Source organism: Nycticebus coucang, chromosome 1, assembly GCF_027406575.1.
Source record: "Nycticebus coucang isolate mNycCou1 chromosome 1, mNycCou1.pri, whole genome shotgun sequence".
Classification (NCBI taxonomy): domain Eukaryota; kingdom Metazoa; phylum Chordata; class Mammalia; order Primates; family Lorisidae; genus Nycticebus; species Nycticebus coucang.
Genome location: NC_069780.1, coordinates 161,861,755 through 161,881,264, shown reverse-complemented (window position 1 = coordinate 161,881,264; position 19,510 = coordinate 161,861,755). Strand labels below are relative to the sequence as shown.

General features: G+C 36.1%; 1 protein-coding gene across 3 annotated transcripts in view; it reads right to left on the bottom strand.

Annotated features, from left to right (window-relative positions):
• C6 (complement C6) overlaps window positions 1-19,510 on the bottom strand; it is a 101,712-nt gene that overhangs the window by 58,927 nt on the left and 23,275 nt on the right. For all 3 annotated transcript variants that reach the window (XM_053591624.1, XM_053591633.1, XM_053591640.1), the window contains exons 6-7: window positions 16,563-16,701; window positions 11,345-11,545 (exon numbers count right to left, since the gene is read on the bottom strand). In XM_053591624.1, coding sequence (XP_053447599.1) covers window positions 11,345-11,545; window positions 16,563-16,701 — 340 coding nt within the window. The remainder of the gene's footprint in view (window positions 1-11,344; window positions 11,546-16,562; window positions 16,702-19,510) is intronic.

Below are 19,510 nucleotides of genomic sequence, written 5' to 3'. Positions count from 1 at the left end.
AGAGGAAGCCAACAACCTAATGGATCATCTAAAGCAACTGGAAAAGGAAGAGTAGTGCAACCCCAAGCCCAGCAGAAGAAAAGAAATAACCAAAATTAGGGCAGAATTAAATGAAATTGAAAACAAAAGAATCATTCAGAAGATCAACAAAACAAAAAGTTGTTTTTTTGAAAAGATTAATAAAATTGATAAACCTTTGGCCAACCTAACAAGAAACAGAAAAGTAAAATCTTTAATATTGTCCATCAGAAACAATAAAGGAGAAATAACAACAGACACCTCAGAAATTCAAAAAATCCTTGATGATTACTACAAAAACTCTATTCCCAGAAATATGGAAATGGACCAATACCTGGAAGCACACCACCTTCCTACACTCAACCAGAAAGAATCAGAAACCTTGAATAGACCTTTATCAACCACTGAAATAGCATCAACAATACAAAAACTCCACCAAAAGAAAAGTCCAGGAGCAGACAGGTTTACATCCGAATTCTATCAAACCTTTCAAGAGGAACTAGGACCTATATTATACAATGTTTTCCAAAGCATAGAAAAGGAAGGAATACTTCCCAACACATTTTATGAAACAAATATCACCCTGATCTCCAAACCAAGAAAGGATCCAACAAAGAAAATTTTATACCTATATCATTAATGAACATCAATGCAAAAATATTCAATAAGATCTTAGCAAATAGAATTCAATGACACATCAAAAAAATTATACACCATGATCAAGTTGGTTTTATTTCAGGGTTACAGGGTTGGTTCACATTACACAAATTTATAAATATAATACATCACATCAATAAAATAAAAAACAAAGACCATATGATTCTCTCAACTGATGCAGAAAAAGCCTTTGATAATATCCAGCATCTTTTCATGATCAGAATTCTTAGGAAAATAGGCATTGAAGGGACATTTCTTAAACTAATAGAGGCCATCTACAGCAAACCTATAGCCAATATCATATTAAATGGTGTAAAATTGAAAACATTTCCACTCATTTCTCTGATGATTAAAGATAATGAGCACTTTTTCATATGTCTGTAGGCTGTGTGCCTGTCTTCTTCAGAGAAGTTTCTCTTCAAGTCCCTTGCCCAGCCTGCGATGGGATCACTTGTTCCTTTCTTGCTTATACGTTTGAGTTCTCTGTGAATTCTGGTTATTAAACCTTTGTTGGAAACATAACCTGCAAATATCTTCTCCCATTTTGATGGCTGTTTGCTTGCTTTACTTACTGTGTCCTTGGCTGTGCAGAAGCTTTTTAGTTTGATCAGGTCCCAGTAGTGTATTTTTGAAGCTGCTTCAATTGCCCGGGGAGTCCTCCTCATAAAATACTTGCCCAGACTGATTTTTTCCAGGGTTTCCCCTGCACTCTCTTCCAATATTTTTATAGTTTCATGTCTTAAGTTTAAATCTTTAATCCAATGAGAGTCTATCTTAGTTAATGGTGAAAGGTGTGGGTCCAATTTCAGTCTTCTACAGGTTGCCAGCCAGTTCACCCAGCATCATGTGTTAAATAGGGAATCTTTTCCCCACTGAATGTTTTTAATTGGCTTGTCAAAGATCAAATAATGGTAAGTAGCTGGATTCATCTCTTGGTACTCTATTCTGTTCCAGACATCAACTTCTCTGTTTTTGTGCCAGTACCATGCTGTTTTGATCACTATCGATTTATAGTATAGTCTGAGGTCTGATAGAGTGATTCCTCCTGCTTTGTTTTTATTTCTGAGTAATGACTTGGCTATTCGAGGTTTTTTCTGATTCCGTATAAAACAAAGTATTATTTTTTCAAGATCTTTAAAGTATGACAGTGGAGCTTTAATAGGGATTGCATTAACATTGTATATTGCTTTGGTAGTATGGACATTTTAACAATGTTGATTCTTCCCAGCCATGAGCATGGTATGTTTTTCCATTTGTTAACATTTTCAGCTATTTCTTTTCTTAGAGTTTCATAGTTCTCTTTATAGAGATCTTTCACGTCCTTTGTTAGATAAACTCCCAAATATTTCATCTTCTTTGGCACTACTGTGAATGGAATAGAGTCCTTAACTGTTTTCTCAGCTTGACTATTGTTGGTATATATAAAGGCTACCAATTTATGAATGTTGATTTTGTAACCTGAGACACTACTGTATTCCTTGATCACTTCTAAGAGTTTTGTAGTAGAATCCCTAGTGTTTTCCAGATATACAATCATATCATCTGTGAAGAGCGAAAGTTTGATCATCTATCTCCAGTAAGATTAGCCCATATCACAAAATCCCAAGACCAGAGATGTTGGCGTGGATGTGGAGAAAAGGGAAGACTTCTACACTGCTGGTGGGAATGCAAATTAATTCATTCCTTTGGGAAAGATGTTTGGAGAACATTTAGAGATCTAAAAATAGATCTGCCATTCAATCCTATAATTCCTCTACTACGCATATACCCAGAAGATCAAAAATCACATCATAACGAAGATATTTGTACCAGAATGTTTATTGTACCCCAATTCATAATTGCTAAGTCATGGAAAAAGCCCAAGTACCCATCGATCCACAAATGAATTTATAAATAGTGGTATATGTACACCATGGAATATTATGCAGCCTTAAAGAAAGATGGAGACTTTACCTCTTTCATGTTTACATGGATGGAGCTGGAACATATTCTTCTTAGTAAAGTATCTCAAGAATGGAAGAAAAAGTATCCAATGTACTCAGCCCTACTATGAAACTAATTTATGGCTTTCACATGAAAGCTATAACCCAGTTATAACCCAAGAATAGGGGGAAGGGGGAAAGGAAGGGGATGGAGGGGGGAGGATGGGCGGAGGGAGGGTGATTGGTGGGATTACACCTAAGGTGCATCTTACAAGGGTTCATGTGAAACTTAGTAAATGTACAATGTAAATATATCTTAACACAATAAGTAAAAAAATGCCAGGAATGCTATGTTAACCAGTGTGATGAAAATGTGTCAAATGGTCTATAAAACCAGTGTATGGTGCCCCATGATGTCATTAATGTACACAGCTATGATTTAATAAATAAAAAGAAAGAAAGAAAACATTTTCACTCATATCAGGAACAAGCCAAGGATGCCAACTGTCTCCATTGGTAATCAACGTAGTAATGGAAGTCTTAACCATCACAATCAGGCAAGAAAAGGTGATCAAGAGTATCCAAATAGTGTCAGAGGAGATCAAACTCTCACTCTTCATTGATGATATGATCCTATACGTGGAAAATCCCAGGGACTGAACTTCAAAACTCTTAGAAGTGATCAAGGAATACAGCAGCATCACAGGATACAAAATCAACACTTACAAATCAGTAGCTTTTATATGCACCAACAATAGTCAAGGTGAAAAAATAATCAAGGACTCTATTCCTTTTACAATAGTGCTAAAGAAGGTGAAATATTTGGGAATTTACCTAACAAAGGATGTGAAAGACCTCTATACGGAGAACTATGAAACTCTGAGAAAAGAAATAGCTGAAGATATTAACAAATGGAAAAACATACCATGCTCACGGCTGGGAAGAATCAACATTGTTAAAATGTCCATACTACCCAAAGCAATTTACAGATTTAATGCAATCCCTATTAAAACACCATTGTCATACTTTAAAGAACTTGAAAAAATAGTACTTAGGTTTATATGGAATCAGAAAAAAACTCAAATAGCAAATACATTACTCAGAAATAAGAACAAATCAGGAGGTATCACATTACCAGACTTCAGGCTATACTATAAATCTATAGTGATCAAAACAGCATGGTATTGGCACAAAAACAGAGTGGTAGATTTATGGAACAGAATAGAGAACCAAGAGCTGAACCCCACTACTTATCACCATTTGATCTTTGACAAGCCTATCAAAAATATTCAGTGGGGGAAAGACTCCCTATTTAACAAATGGTGCTGGGTGAACTGGATGGCAAGCTGTAGAACACTGAAACTGGACCCCCACCTTTCTCCATTAACAAAAATTTATTCTCACTGGATACAAGATTGAAACTTAAGACATGAAACTATAAAATTACTAGAGGACAGTGCAGGGAAAACATTTGAAGAAATCAACCTGGGAGAATATTTTATGAAGAGGACCTCCCGGGCAATTGAAGCAATACCAAAAATACATTACTGGGATCTGATCAAACTAAAAAGCGTTTGCACAGCCAAGAGCACAGTAAGTAAAGCAAGTGGAAAATGTTCAGAATGGGAAAAGATTTTTGCAGTTTATGCTTCTGACAAAGGTCTGATAACTAGAATCTACAGAGAACTTAAACTAATCAGTAAGAAAAGAGTAAATAACACTATTTCTATGTGGGCAAGAGACTTGAACAAAAATTTCTCTGATGAAGACAGGCACATGGCCTACAAACACATAAAAAAATGCTCTTCATCCTTAGTCATCAGAGAAATGCAAATAAAAACTACTTTGAGATATCATCTAATTCCAGTAAGATTAGCCCACATCACAAAATCACAAAACTACAGATGCTGGCAAGAATGTGGAGAGAAGGGAATGCTTCTACACTGCTGGTGGGAATGCAAGCTAATACGACCTTTTTGGAAAGAAGTTTGGAGAACATTCAAGGAACTAGAAGTAAGACCTACCGTTCAATCCTGCAATTCCTCTACTAGGTATATACCCAGATAATCAAAAATTATTTTACAACAAAGACATTTGCACCAGAATATTTATTGCAGCCCAATTCATAATAGCCAAGACATGGAAACAGCCGAAGTGCCCATCAACCCATGAATGGATTAACAAATTGTGGTATATGTACACCATGGAATACTATGCAGCCATAAAAAGGAGATTTCACATCTTTTATGTTTACCTGGATGGAACTGGAACATATTCTTCTTAGTAAAGTATCTCAAGAATGGAAAAAAAAGTATCCAGTGTACTTAATACTACTAGGAAATCAATATATAACCACCTACACACTCATATGAATGGCAAAACATAATCATAATCCAGAAAGTAGAAGGGAAGAGGAGAGAGAGGGGAGAGAAGGGGGATCTCGCCTAATGTGCATTGATGCAATGGTACATTTCAAAACTTTTAAGAAATAAGTATAATTGTGATGGATGTGTTACTTAGTTCAATGTAAGCATTTCACATTGTATATTGAAGCAGTACCCTGAACCCCTTCGATACAGCAATGTACAAAGTTATGATTTAATAAAAAGCAATAAAAAAATCCAGAATTACATCACATGTCCAACCCCACATATTCTGAATCTGTAAATTAAATAAAAGTTCTGGAAATGGGTATTTTTACTACCTAGAAATTCTAATACCAACTGGATTTAGGAATATAATTAGGAAGTTTGGAGGACACTATGTGATTCACAGCCCACTCAAAACTAAAGTAACAAGGTAAGTCATAAAAAGAATCTATTTTATTCTTATTTTTTTGCACGTGCATATTGCCAGAACTGTATTCTTTCCATAGTTTGTTGACTTTCTGAAAAAATAAATGAAAACAAAAATACTCAGGTAGTTTGAAGTGTAATGTAGTGGATAATAATTGTGGACAAAAATCAGACCACCTGATTTCAATCCCAAGATCTGGCATTTACTCATTAAAACATCAATGAAAGTCACTTAGCTTCTTAACTGATAAATATTTATTGAATTAAAAATCAGTGTATGTACTTCAGTGCATTCATCTTCAAAATGGTGTTAAAATGCTTATTCTGGTTACCTTTTAGGTTTTTTATGATGATAAGTGAAGTGATTAGAAAAGTTATAAAAGGGCATGAATAAATAAACAAATATGAATAGGAGAGGCAGTGTGGTAAAGGCAGAAGGAGTGGTAAAATGGTGCCCTTGCACTGCTGGTCCCACTGGCTCTGGCGCTGGTGCCTCAGCCTTCTCTTTGTCTCCTCCCTCACAAGTTTTGTTATTCAAGTCTCATTCTCCCCCATGAAACTCTTGGGAAAGAACAAACACTTCTTAGAGTGGTGGTTGTAGTGAGAAATGGACATAATTCTAGAAGACCTTTGCAAATGTCTAAAAACTTATAATAGAAATCTATCTCCTAAATAATTTAAGAGTGGGAAGACATATCCAAAAGTTTTAATGTGAAAATAATGAGATAAGAAAGGAACATATGAAAAAAGATTAACAGATAAAGTTATATCTTCACAAAAGGAAAGGGTTCCATAAGTTCTTGGCAAGATTAACTGGAAAATACAATACTTAGACATACCATAAATTCCAAGTATAAAAGAAAATTATCAAAAATTTTCAGATAGGGATCAGCGCCCAGACCTCCGTAAGAGCTGCGCATGATCAGCCATCCATGCCTGCCTGGACCCCAGTAAGAGTTGTGCCCACTGGGCATCCACACGCCCTGACCAGGAACTCCAGGAGCCACACAAACCACATGGGCCCCCTCCAGTACCTTCTCTACCTCCTGCTCATCGGGCCAGGGACTCTGTAGCCACAGCATGCCCTCCGGAGTCCTCCCTGCCTCTGTGCAGAGCCCTACCCCTAGCCAGAGACTGCTTGAGCCTTGGGCTCTCTGTGCCAAAGTCAGTGGGTGCCAGGCACTCCCAGAAATGTGTGCATAACCCCCCACCCTGTTGCTGGATTCGGGTGTGTCAACTCTGGGGCTGCTCCCACAACCAGAACTCCCTGGCTGAGGGCAGCCCCAGAGGAGCTACACAGGATCACTCCCTACAAATATCCAGCAACAATAGAGTGATCCCACTGGGGTCTAATCTTGGAGAGACACCTCCCAAACTCTGAGGACAGCTAGAGGCAATGGTGAAAAACAATCATGAGGTGAAATCAAGGGAAAAACACTGGCAATATGAATAATCAGAGTAGATCAACTCCCTCAAGGATCAGTGGGGCAGACACAGCACAAGATCCCATGCACAAACAAATAGCTGAGATGTCAGAAATCAAATTCAGAATCTGGAAAGCAAATAAGATTGAATTAGAATTCCAAGCAGTAACCCAAAAGATATCTCAAGAATTCAATGAATTCAAAGACCAAATGACCAAAGATTTTGACGCATTAAGACAAGAAGTTGCAGCCCTCAAAGATCTCCCTCAAAGATCTGAGAAACACAGAAGAATCCCTCAGTAAGAGAATGGAGCAAGCAGAAGAAAGGATTTCTGACATTGAAGACAAAGCTTTCAAATGCTCCCAAACTCTCAAAGAGGAAGAGAAATGGAGGGCAAGAACAGATCACTCTCTCAGAGAGCTCTGGGATAATTCAAAGAAAACCAACATTCGTCTTATAGGGATCCCGGAAAGCGATGAAGTGGCTTCATAAGGCCCAGAGTCTCTTCTCCATGAGATTATGAAAGAGACCTTTCCAGACATGCTAAGAGATTCTGAAATTCAGATAGCAGACAGTTTCAGAATTCCAGCATGATTCAACCCAAATAAGACATCCCCAAGACACATCATAATCAATTTCACTAAAGTTAATATGAAGGAGAAAATTCTGAAAGCAGCCAGACAAAAGAAAACCATCACCTACAAGGGGAAGAATATTAGAATAACTTCAGATGTCTCTTCTGAAACCTTTCAAGCTAGAAGAGGATGGTCATCGACATTTAATCTCCTAAAACAAAATAACTTTCAACCCAAGATCCTGTACTCAGCTAAACTGAATTTCATTTATGATGGAGAAATTAAATACTTTAATGACATTCACATGTTGAAGAAACTAATCCAGCTCTCCAGGATATTCTCAGACCTATCCTCCATAAAGACCAGCGTAATCCTCCACCACGAAAGTAAACCACCCAGAAACTTTCAATCAAATTCCAACTTTCACAGTCGCAAAAGGATTAAAAATGTCCACCGGACTCTCGAAAGGTTTATCAATATTTTCAATTAATGTGAATGGTTTAAATTGTCCTCTAAAGAGGCACAGGTTGGCTGACTACATACAAAAACTCAAGCCAAATATCTGCTGCATACAAGAATCTCATCTTACATTAAAAGACAAATATAGACTCAAGGTGAAGGGATGGTCATCTATATTCCAGGCAAATGGAAAGCAGAAAAAAGCAGGCGTTACAATCCTATTTACAGATGCAATAAGCTTTAAACAAATGAAAATAAGGAAGGATAAGGATGGACACTTGATATTTGTAAAAGGTAATACTCAGTATGATGAGATCTCAATTATTAATATTAATGCACCCAAACAGAATGCATCTCAATTTATAAGAGAAACTTCCAATAGACATGAGCAACTTGATTTCTTCCAGTTCCATAGTAGTTGGAGATTTTAACACCCCTTTGGCAGTGCTGGATAGATCCTCCAGAAAGAAGCTAAGCAAAGAAACTTTAGATTTAAACTTAACTATTCAACATCTGGACATAACAGATATCTACAGAACATTTCATCCCAACAAAACTGAATACACATTATTCTCATCAGCCCATGGAACATACTGAAAAATCAACCACATCCTAGGCCACAAATCTAACCTCAGCAAATTTAAAAAAATAGAAATTATTCCTTGCATCTTCTCAGACCATCATGGAATAAAAGTTGAACTCAATAACAACAGGAATCTGCGTACCCATATAAAAACATGGAAGCTAAGTAACTTTATTCTGAAGGATAGAAGGGTCATACACAAGATTAAGAAGGAAATCACCATATTTTTGGAACAAAACAACAATGAAGACATGAATTATCAGAACCTAAGAGAGAAATTTATAGCACTGCAAGCCTTCCTTAAGAAAATGGAAAGAGAGGAAGTTAATAACTTAATGGGACATCTCAAGCAACTGGAGAAGGAAGAACATTCCAACCCCAAATGCAGCAGAATAAAAGAAATAACTAAAATCAATCCTCAAAGAAAGCATAGGAAAAACACTGGAAGATATTGGCCTGGGGAAAGTCTTCATGAAGAAGACTGCCATGGCAATTGCAACAACAACAAAAATAAACAAATGGGACTTCATTAAACTGAAAAGCTTCTGTACAGCTAAGGAGACAATAACCAAAGCAAAGAGACAACCTACACAATGCGAAAGGATATTTGCATATTTTCAATCAGATAAAAGCTTGATAACTAGGATCTATAGAGAACTCAAATTAATCCACATGAAAAAAGCCAACAATCCCATATATCAATGGGCAAGAGACATGAATAGAACTTTCTCTAAAGATGACAGACGAATGGCTAACAAACACATGAAAAAATGTTCATCATCTCTATATATTAGAGAAATGCAAATCAAAACATCCCTGAGATATCATCTAACCCCAGTGAGAATGGCCCACATCACAAAAATCTCAAAACTGCAGTTGCTGGCGTGGATGTGGAGAGAAAGGAACACTTTTACACTGCTGGTGGGACTGCAAACTAGTACAACCTTTCTGGAAGGAAGTGTGGAGAAACCTCAAAGCACTCAAGCTAGACCTCCCATTTGATCCTGCAATCCCATTACTGGGCATCTACCCACAAGGAAAGAAATCCTTTTATCATAAGGACACTTGTACTAGACTGTTTATTGAAGCTCAATTTACAATTGCCAAAATGTGGAAACAGCCTAAATGCCCACCAACCCAGGAATGGATTAACAAGCTGTGGTATATGTATACCATGGAATACTATTCAGCCATTAAAAAAAATGGAGACTTTACATCCTTTGTATTAACCTGGATGGAAGTGGAAGACATTATTCTTAGTAAAGCATCACGAGAATGGAGAAGCATGAATCCTATGTACTCAATTTTGATATGAGGACAATTAATGACAATTAAGGTTATGGGGGGGAAAGCAGAAAGAGGGAAGGAGGGAGGGGGGTGGGGCCTTGGTGTGTGTCACACTTTATGGGCGCAAGACATGATTGCAAGAGGGAATTTACCTAACAATTGCTATCAGTGTAACCTGGCTTATTGTACCCTCAATGAATCCCCAACAATAAAAAAAATAAATAAATAATAAGAAAAAAAATTCAAATAATGTTAAACAAAAAAAAAAAGAAAAAGAAAAAAAAGAAATAACTAAAATCAGAGCAGAATTAAATGAAATTGAAAAATAAAGCACATTGTACCCCTTGATTGCACTAATGTACATAGCTAAGATTTAACAATAAAATAAAAATTAAAAAATGAATAAATAAAAAAATTTTTTTCAGATATGGAAAACAAAATAGAAAATCAACTCTGCATGTGATTTTTCCTATGCAATAATGAAAATTAGAAGACAATAACAAAACATTGACTATCAAGAGACCAAGACCATGATGCAACCAAGATATTCTTTATCTTTATTGATCAGAGAAGAGGTAGGCAATTTAGATATACAAGGATTGAGGGAATATACCTTGCATACATACATATATCTGAGGAAAATGACAACAATGAATGAGATCAAGGATCTCAAAAAAGGGAAGACGAGAGGAAAGAAAATGGTGATAGATAAATGTGTATGTGTACATTTGTGTGTGTTTGTATGTGACATATGTAAAATATAACATAAATATAAAATATATACTATGAAATTTGAAATTACAAGTGTTAAGTGAGGAATCTTAAAAAGTAGAGAACAGTCATAATAAAATGCAAACTACCATATAGGTACATGATACAAAAACAAATATAGAATAATCTCTAGGAAAGCTTAAAACACAAAGTTTTTAACTGTCTCACTAAAACTGGTTTTATGAGGAAAACAGAGAAACAAATGTACTCTCAAGGATATAGTGGAAAAGGTATGTGGGGAATAGGTAAGTAAAATATCTTCAGGGGACTATAGATGTGATTTTATGTGCCAATAGAAAAATATGGACTTAATCATTCCTAACTACATAAAGATAACTAAAAAGCAGTACTTACAAGTATACAAAAACTTCCAAAATGACTCAAAGGATAAAAGGGATTAAATAAAAATGTGATAAAAGTAGCAAATGTAAGGAAACAAGAAACAGAAACAAAGTGAAATGGAAAAGAAGGAAGAAATACCATTAAACATTTCAGTTTGTGTACTAAATGTAAGTTGGCTAAATTTCCCTAGCAAAGGCCCGAGACTATCAGATTATGTAAAAACACAGAGTACCTTTATAAGTTGTTTATAAGAAACACATCTAAAACAGTATGACAAAGAAAAGTGAAAATAAAGAGAAAATAACAGCAAAATCAAATATTACAAAAAGAAAGTCTCAATATACATATTATCTCTATAATTTTTGAAGGCTATATAAGAAAAAAAGTAAAACTATTTAATTCTATGTTAGAAATTCTACTGATATCAAAACTCTCCCATTATTTTTTTCGTGATTGCTGGAATTGTATTAATTTTCAAGAAAGAAAAAAATTGGAAGCCATTTTTATTACCTTTTTGTGGGAGGCTTGAATGGCTTCTTTGAAGGCAGAATTATGATCGGATCTTTGACTTTTCTTTGAGGAAAACAAAACTGGTACAGTAAAAGAGTTTTTATCTTCACTCAAAGATGAGGCTTGTTGATCTTCATTCTGTTCAAAAGAAGTTAAATCCTTGTAGAAATCTGTTTCCAAATCATCTTCTTCAGTTTGCACCTGGAGAAAAATCCATGTGAAATAAAACACAACTTAGGAAATACTGGAGCAACTTGTGAATATTGAATGCAATGATCATTCATTTATGCACTCAGTCAATATTTACTAAGGATGCATTTTGCTAGAGAACAAACAATAATGTTACTCCCTTCACTCAGAAAGTTAGTTGTTTAGCTGGGAAAAGATAATCACAAATAACTTAATTCAATGTGGTAAGTATTATGATGCCAGTGGGCTCCTGCAGATAAAGCTAAGACCCAGAGAGGCAGCATTAGGAAAATCTTTCTTAAGGAAATGACACCCAAACTGAGATTTAACGGGATAAGCAATAAGAGCTATTTTTAGTCTGCCTGTGATTTTGATGCAATGTGCAACCTAATTTAAGGGGCCTTCCAGAAAACTGACGCTTAGAAAAGGGGAGAGCAGATGCTGTGAGGTTTTTCCTAGTTCTATCTCTACCCCTTAGCATTATTGACATTCTGGGCTTCAGCACTCTCCTAGCCACATCTGTGACACAGAGGACAAATAAATGGAGTGGTTCTGAATTGTGGGTGGTTGATTGTCTTCACTGACTTGTTCTGGGAAGAACAGAAGAAACAGCCAGTAGGACTTGACTTAAGGTGCATGCAGAAGAGGGTATTTCCCAGGAACAAGTCAAATCCCTGATATGGTTATGCAGCTAAGAAGAGAAAAATGGATGAATTTAATAAAACCAAGTGACCAAGTAAATTGATTAATGAGTAGAGTAGGTCTTTGACTAACATCTTTGTTCAACATTGTTTCCTTATAATATTGATGAGGAAAAAAAAATAAATCCCTTTAGGTTACTGTCTGTGTGGAGTTTGCACATTCTCCCCAGGTTTTCTCTGGGGGCAATGTTTTCCTCCCACATTCTAATGCTGTCCACATTGGTCTCAGCCTGAATGTGAGTGTAAGCATAAGTGTGATGGGATGGTATCTTGTCCAGGGCTATTCCCACTTTGCCCTGAGCTGCTGGGAGAGGCTCCAGTCAATATGTGACCCTGAACTGAAATAAGAAGGTTGAAAATTGAATGGATAAATAAATACAAATCACTGTAAAATAAAAAAATTGTAAAGTTGGCCGGCTGTGGTGGCTCATGCCTAATAACCCTTGCACTGTGGAAGGTTGAGGCAGCTGGATAAGCTGAGCTCAGGAGCTCAAGATCAGCCTGAGCAAAAGTAGGACCCCATATCTACTAAAAAAAAAAATTGAAAAATGGCCTCAGACGCCTATAGTCCCAGCTACTTGGGAGGCTGAGGCAAGAGGATTTCTTAAGGTAAAGAGCTGTGATGATGCCATGGCACTCTGCCCAGGGGACAGAGTGAGACTCTGTCTCAGAAAAAAAAGAAAATTGTAAAGTGTATAGTTATCATACAAATGCACAACAATAAATGCAATACAAAAATGCTTGGTAAAGCTGCTGTATTTGTGATTGTTTGCTTTTGAATTATATGTTGGTAGGAGAAACTCCATACAATTTTCTCTTTGTGAATATTTATTCTTTGATTTAACCCACCACCACTATGACTTTTATCACTCACTGATCCACCAGAAATTGGGTAAATCATTCTTTTAACTTATTTGTATTAATCTTTCTTAAATATATGTGTAGCTCACATTTTTTTAAATGTTAAATATTAGAAGCGTTTTGGCCTTTATTTAGAAGTTTGGTGATGGTTTTGTCACCTGTGGAACATTACTTAATTCTTGTTTAGTCTATGGTAAAATTGATTTTGTTATATGTTGTTTTTCTTAAATTCACAGTTTCCAGGAACTTATTCATAATATTAAATGAGGAATTACTATACTTCTTTATGTTAAAGATGCTTTTCTGATTTGGGATGGAAAGATCTATTCCTGTTTTAAAATATTCAATATTAAAATGCACTGTAAGACAAACCACATGTCACCATTAAAGAGTTTGGCACAATTAGCTAAGAAAAGACAAAATAATCCAGCTGCAAAAGACTATTGCTCAACAATAAAATACAATCAAAATTCAGTGTTACTTTCAGATATTGCAGTATGTACTAGCTGGCATTTAAAATGTCCATGATATGAAACTCTGTAGTTAATAATAAAATAATACAATTGTATTTAAACATACCTGCTTACATTTCTTTATTGTTTCCTTAAAAACTCAGACAACAAATATTTGTTTTATGAAATCGCTTTCATGCAAGAAGAGCTGTGTCATCACAAGAAAAAGATGTTATCATAAAAACAAGAGGATTTGAGCATCTGTCTATATATGCCATGTGGGTGGGAGGACAAGTTTATTATGGGTTAGAAGTGGTGCTAAATTAAATTTATACTGGAAAACTGGGACCAGGTCTTGTATGTCCTGCTAAAGTATTTGGATTTAATTCTAAAGGCAAGATTTTGTATATACACATGTGTACAAGTTCTTAATCAATATTATTTGAAAGAAAGAAAGAGTCACCATCACATATGTTTCATGAAGATGACATTTACTATATTTAACTAAAGTGCAGGAAGCAAGGAAAACAGTTTAAAAATTTGATACAATAAGCCAAATTAGACAGAATAATGGCCAAGTCTAGGGGAGTGGTGACTGAATGGAGAGAAATTGGTGAATTTGAAAAATATTTAGGTGGTAAATCTATATGAGTTATTTGACCAAGGAGATGTTGGGGAGAGAGAGGAGGCGAAGGGGAGTCGAGAGTGATGGGAATGCTGGTCTGTGAAAGGAAACACAGCAATTGAAGGCAACTTTCAAAAGGACAAAGATGAGGTTTCTTCTAATGGAAAGTAAGGAATAGCAGGTTGCCTCTCTCAAACTCCGTTTCCCTAGATTTTCCCAGTAAGAGATGCTGCCCGGAAGCTGGGGAAAAAAGTTTTATTCCCTATTCAACATATTATTTCTGAGCTACTCCTGACTATCTGTGATTCTGGTGGGCTGATGATCTCTGAAGGGCTCCATATACATACATCAACATCTTCTCATTTTGTGTTTGAGGAAAGAAGGAGATGGGTTTGCTGGGAGAGGCAGAAAAGAGTGGAGAGACATGGCATGTATGGTGGCATCTAGTTTCCTTTGTTGTAAGGGTTAGAGACAGAACCCAACATCGTGAATTTTATTAGGAATTTAGGGAAGAATTAAGGGATTGTGGAGCTGCTACATATTGAGGTGCCTGGAGGCTTTGGGATGCAGCAAGAGGCAGTGTCTGAGTAAGTCAGTAAATTGGTAAGAAAAGTTTAGTGGTGGTAGCTGCGCTGTGAGTTTGCTGGTAACAGCAAATGTTTAGCTGACAGCCAGTAGCAAAGCAGCAGCACCAAGAAAAGAGGGGAGGATTCCAGAGTAATTGACAGAACTCCAGACACTGGGACAGGGATCTAAGAGTTAATGCGCTCTGCATTTAGCAGCTGGGGGATGCCTAAGTGACATAATTTTGGTGTTACTGCTAATGTGACCTCTTTTGAAAGTTCTCACACACAACATAAAACACTGAAGAGATTAACACCCACACACCCACACACATACACAAGGCACCAGTCATATACTATAACATACTGATTGTGGAGATGAAGTAACAGTCAAGGACTTGCCCTGATGGACTCTTGACCTCTCTCCACAACTGTTTTCCATAAACAGATTCAAGTTGGGCATGAATGATAGAGCCTGGGTGATCCTGAGCCTTGGGCAAAATATAACTCAAATATGTCCTTACACTGTGCACCACAGTTCTTACAACTGGCTTTATTCTTTATAACCAAGACCCACCGTGTTTTTTTTTTTTTTTTATAGTTTTTCGAGAGAGAGAGACTGGAGTTTGCTGTAGGGATCACAGCTTCTCTGATTAGGTCCCCACTGCCTGCCATCAAAGTCCCCAGTGCTGACAAACTCTTGCTGACACTTGTGTCAGTTATTACTTACTTTATAATCTTCTCTCGTCTCCACTTTCTAGGAAAAGAAAAGCTTGCATTTCCATACTCCTTTGGGCCAATGAAATGTGAATACAAGTTATAGCTGTCATTTTAAGAGTCGTTGGGCAATAGGTCACTTAGTTTTGGAAATTGATCATGGAAGCATTTGTTAAGGCAGAACCTCAGAAGTCCTCGGGTTTCTGAGTGACTACTATAAGTAGAGTCCTTGTTAACTTTCATTGGACAGGCAGTATAAGTGATAGTGTTTTAAGATACTCACCTCTTAAAAGTGTCATTCCACCATAACCCAGCCTATTCTCATGGATAAAGTCCCTATCTGGGTTCTATTGACCGTCCGATAGTTTTTTTTTTATGGTTTTCTATTCTACCTTCTTGCCCAGAGGCTCCTTTCTTGAGCCTCTCTAATCTTTATGTGCCAACTAATCCATAATTTTATCTGTCTTACTTGTCTTAATAAGCTCCAATATTAAGGAGGAGGGAAGTCAGATGCCTGCTGACTTTCTCTTCTCTTGTTTTCAGCAAGATATAGCTGCCTGTTAAAGGCGTGAATGAGGACTTAAAGCGATACACAGATCAGTGAAAAGTAAACAACAGCTGTGACCTTGAATCTAGTCATTTCTCCATCTTTGTTTGAAGAAATATCACCATAAGTTTTAGATAATAATCAAGTGCTGAAGAAGACTTTTCTTAGTGTCTATATTTCTTGGTTATCTCTGAGAACAAGCTATGGAAGGAGAAAATTTGAGCAAGACAAGCCATTTATCTGTGTGGGGATATGTTAGAATGCAATATTCACTGGAGAAAGCAAGGACTCGGCTCAGAGAAATCTGGGCTTGAGCCTCTAATTCACTTCTAACTAGCTGTTTGACTGGGGCAGGTTAGTCACCTAAGGTTTGTCGTCTGTAAACTGTTGATAACACTAACGACATTAGATTGTGGACAGATGAAAAACAAACACAGAATAGGTGATGAAAATTGTTCATTACTATTGCATTCTGTTCCTTCATTCACTACTAATTTTTCAGGAAAAGTTTAGCTTATAATCCCCGTTGGTGTTGGAGCTGCCACCACAATAGGCTTTCATACCTCAAAGTTGACATTTTCTAGATTTGCTGGAACACGGTATGGATTACTTGCTCTACTGCTTTTGACAGTTTTACATATTCCCCCAGTGAAAGAGTTATCAAGGACTTCTCCTCTGGGCTCTCTTGCCAGAAAATGAAACCTAGAAACAAAGTAATTTTCAAGAATTCAGTAGATGTAGAGCAATTTTTAAAATTGACCTTACTTGTGTGAAAGAAATTCCTCTTCTAGACATTTTTGACTCATGACAAATGAATGGAAGGAAAAGTCCTTTCTTGTAGTCCATGGTAAGTCATTCAAAGAGGAATGGAAGCCAAAACTCAGCCCTGCTGGCTTTGTAAGATTTTTCTATTTCAGTCAATTGATTGTTCTGGGATTTTAGCATAATATGAAATTTGGGTTTATAATTATTTCATGACCTATAAATTCAGTGCAAACTTTGAAAGCCAATTGTGGAATAAATGTTTATATAATAAATGCCATTCTGAGTTCACTCCCTTCTTAGTGGAATTAAAATACAGAGTTAATAATAAACTAGTGATAATAATATTTTAATGGAATTATAATAATATCATTGCTTTCACTAATAAATGTGATTATAATGCTTAAAATATATTTTATTTAACAAATGTTTGCGTACTGTTTACTATAAGCCAAGAAATAGTAAGCACTCTACAAATATTAGCTTAGTTAAGTGCTTTACAAATAATGACTTAATATTTATAACATATGATATAGATACAATTATTATACCTGTTCTGCAAATTAAGAAATAGAGGCACATAGAGATTAATTAGCTTAACATAAAATATTTAAGAAGTGGTTTTGTGGTAGATAAAAAGATGCTAATACTTTTCCAAATTCTTAGAGATATTAATATGTTCTCTGTGAAATAATATTTTTTCTCAAAAAAAATTGGAAATCCTGGATTACATAGATTTAAAAAAATTGTTTGCTATAGGCCACATGACAGTCTTTGAAAATAAATTGTCAGTCTCCAAATACACTTGACCAATAACCTCGTTTTCAATAGGACACATAATAAAGCCCCACAGAATATCAATAGAAAAGTCTAAGTAGAAGGAATGGTATTGTTACTCCCCACCTTCTGATCCATATGAACACTCATCCATTGTGACAATGGTGGGAGTCTCAGGGGACTCTAACAATCCACCACTTACAATTCTGTTTCTTGTACTTCTATGGTACTGACTCACAAGATAAAATATACCTAAAAGTCACTACCATTACCAAAAGATGCAACATTGGATTTCATGACCACCACACAGATCTATGAAAAGACAGACTCATTCATTTGAGAGGGCATCAAGAAAAAGTTCAAGAATTTCATAATCTGCTGCTAGATATTTGGATTTAAAATAGAAAATACTATTAACTATTCAAGCACTTGTTCTAACCAACTGACTCAATATTTTCTATCAAACAAGAGAAAAGATAGCTTGAAAGTTGTAAAATAATGTTAGAACATTTAAAAGAAATTAATAGCCAATGTAAATATTTTTGAGTTCTCTACCAAATAATTAATGGAAAACTATATATTCGTACATGTACACACAGACACACATAGTTTTTATAAATTCCCCAAATTATGTCCTCACTTGAAAATGGAGACAATGATTGCTTCTTTAGTGTTAACTGTGGTAATTAATAGTGATTGGCACAGGGTTGGCGTGTACACACAGACACACATAGTTTTTATAAATTCCCCAAATTATGTCCTCACTTGAAAATGGAGATAATGATTGCTTCTTTAGTGTTAACTGTGGAAATTAATAGTGATTGGCACAGGGTTGGCATGTCTTTTAAGAGGAAACAGAACACATTAGTCTTCTCAATTTGCCACTAGTGAAAAGTATATCTTAATTTCTTTAAAAGAGTTGCATACTATGTTCAAGAGTAACTGCTTGCAGGATGCAGGACTAACAGATGAAAATCAAGTGTATTTCTTTTTTTTTTTTTAACTTTTTTTTTTTTTTTATTGTTGGGGATTCATTGAGGGTACAATAAGCCAGGTTACACTGATTGCAATTGTTAGGTAAAGTCCCTCTTGCAATCATGTCTTGCCCCCATAAAGTGTGACACACACCAAGGCCCCACCCCCTCCCTCCTTCCCTCTTTCTGTTTCCCCCCCCATAACCATAATTGTCATTAATTGTCCTCATATCAAAATTGAGTACATAGGATTCATGCTTCTCCATTCTTGTGATGCTTTACTAAGAATAATGTCTTCCACGTCCATCCAGGTTAATATGAAGGATGTAAAGTCTCCATTTTTTTTAATGGCTGAATATATTCCATGGTATACATATACCACAGCTTGTTAATCCATTCCTGGGTTGGTGGGCATTTAGGCTGTTTCCACATTTTGGCGATTGTAAATTGAGCTGCAATAAACAGTTTAGTACAAGTGTCCTTATGATAAAAGGATTTCTTTCCTTGTGGGTAGATGCCCAGTAATGGGATTGCAGGATCAAATGGGAGGTCTAGCTTGAGTGCTTTGAGGTTTCTCCACACTTCCTTCCAGAAAGGTTGTACTAGTTTGCAGTCCCACCAGCAGTGTAAAAGTGTTCCCTTCTCTCCACATCCACGCCAGCATCTGCAGTTTTGAGATTTTGTGATGTGGGCCATTCTCACTGGGGTTAGATGATATCTCAGGGTTGTTTTGATTTGCATTTCTCTAATATATAGAGATGATGAACATTTTTTCATGTGTTTGTTAGCCATTCGTCTGTCGTCTTTAGAGAAAGTTCTATTCATGTCTCTTGCCCATTGATATAAGGGATTGTTGGCTTTTTTCATGTGGATTAATTTGAGTTCTCTATAGATCCTAGTTATCAAGCTTTTGTCTGATTGAAAATATGCAAATATCCTTTCCCATTGTGTAGGTTGTCTCTTTGCTTTGGTTATTGTGTCCTTAGCTGTACAGAAGC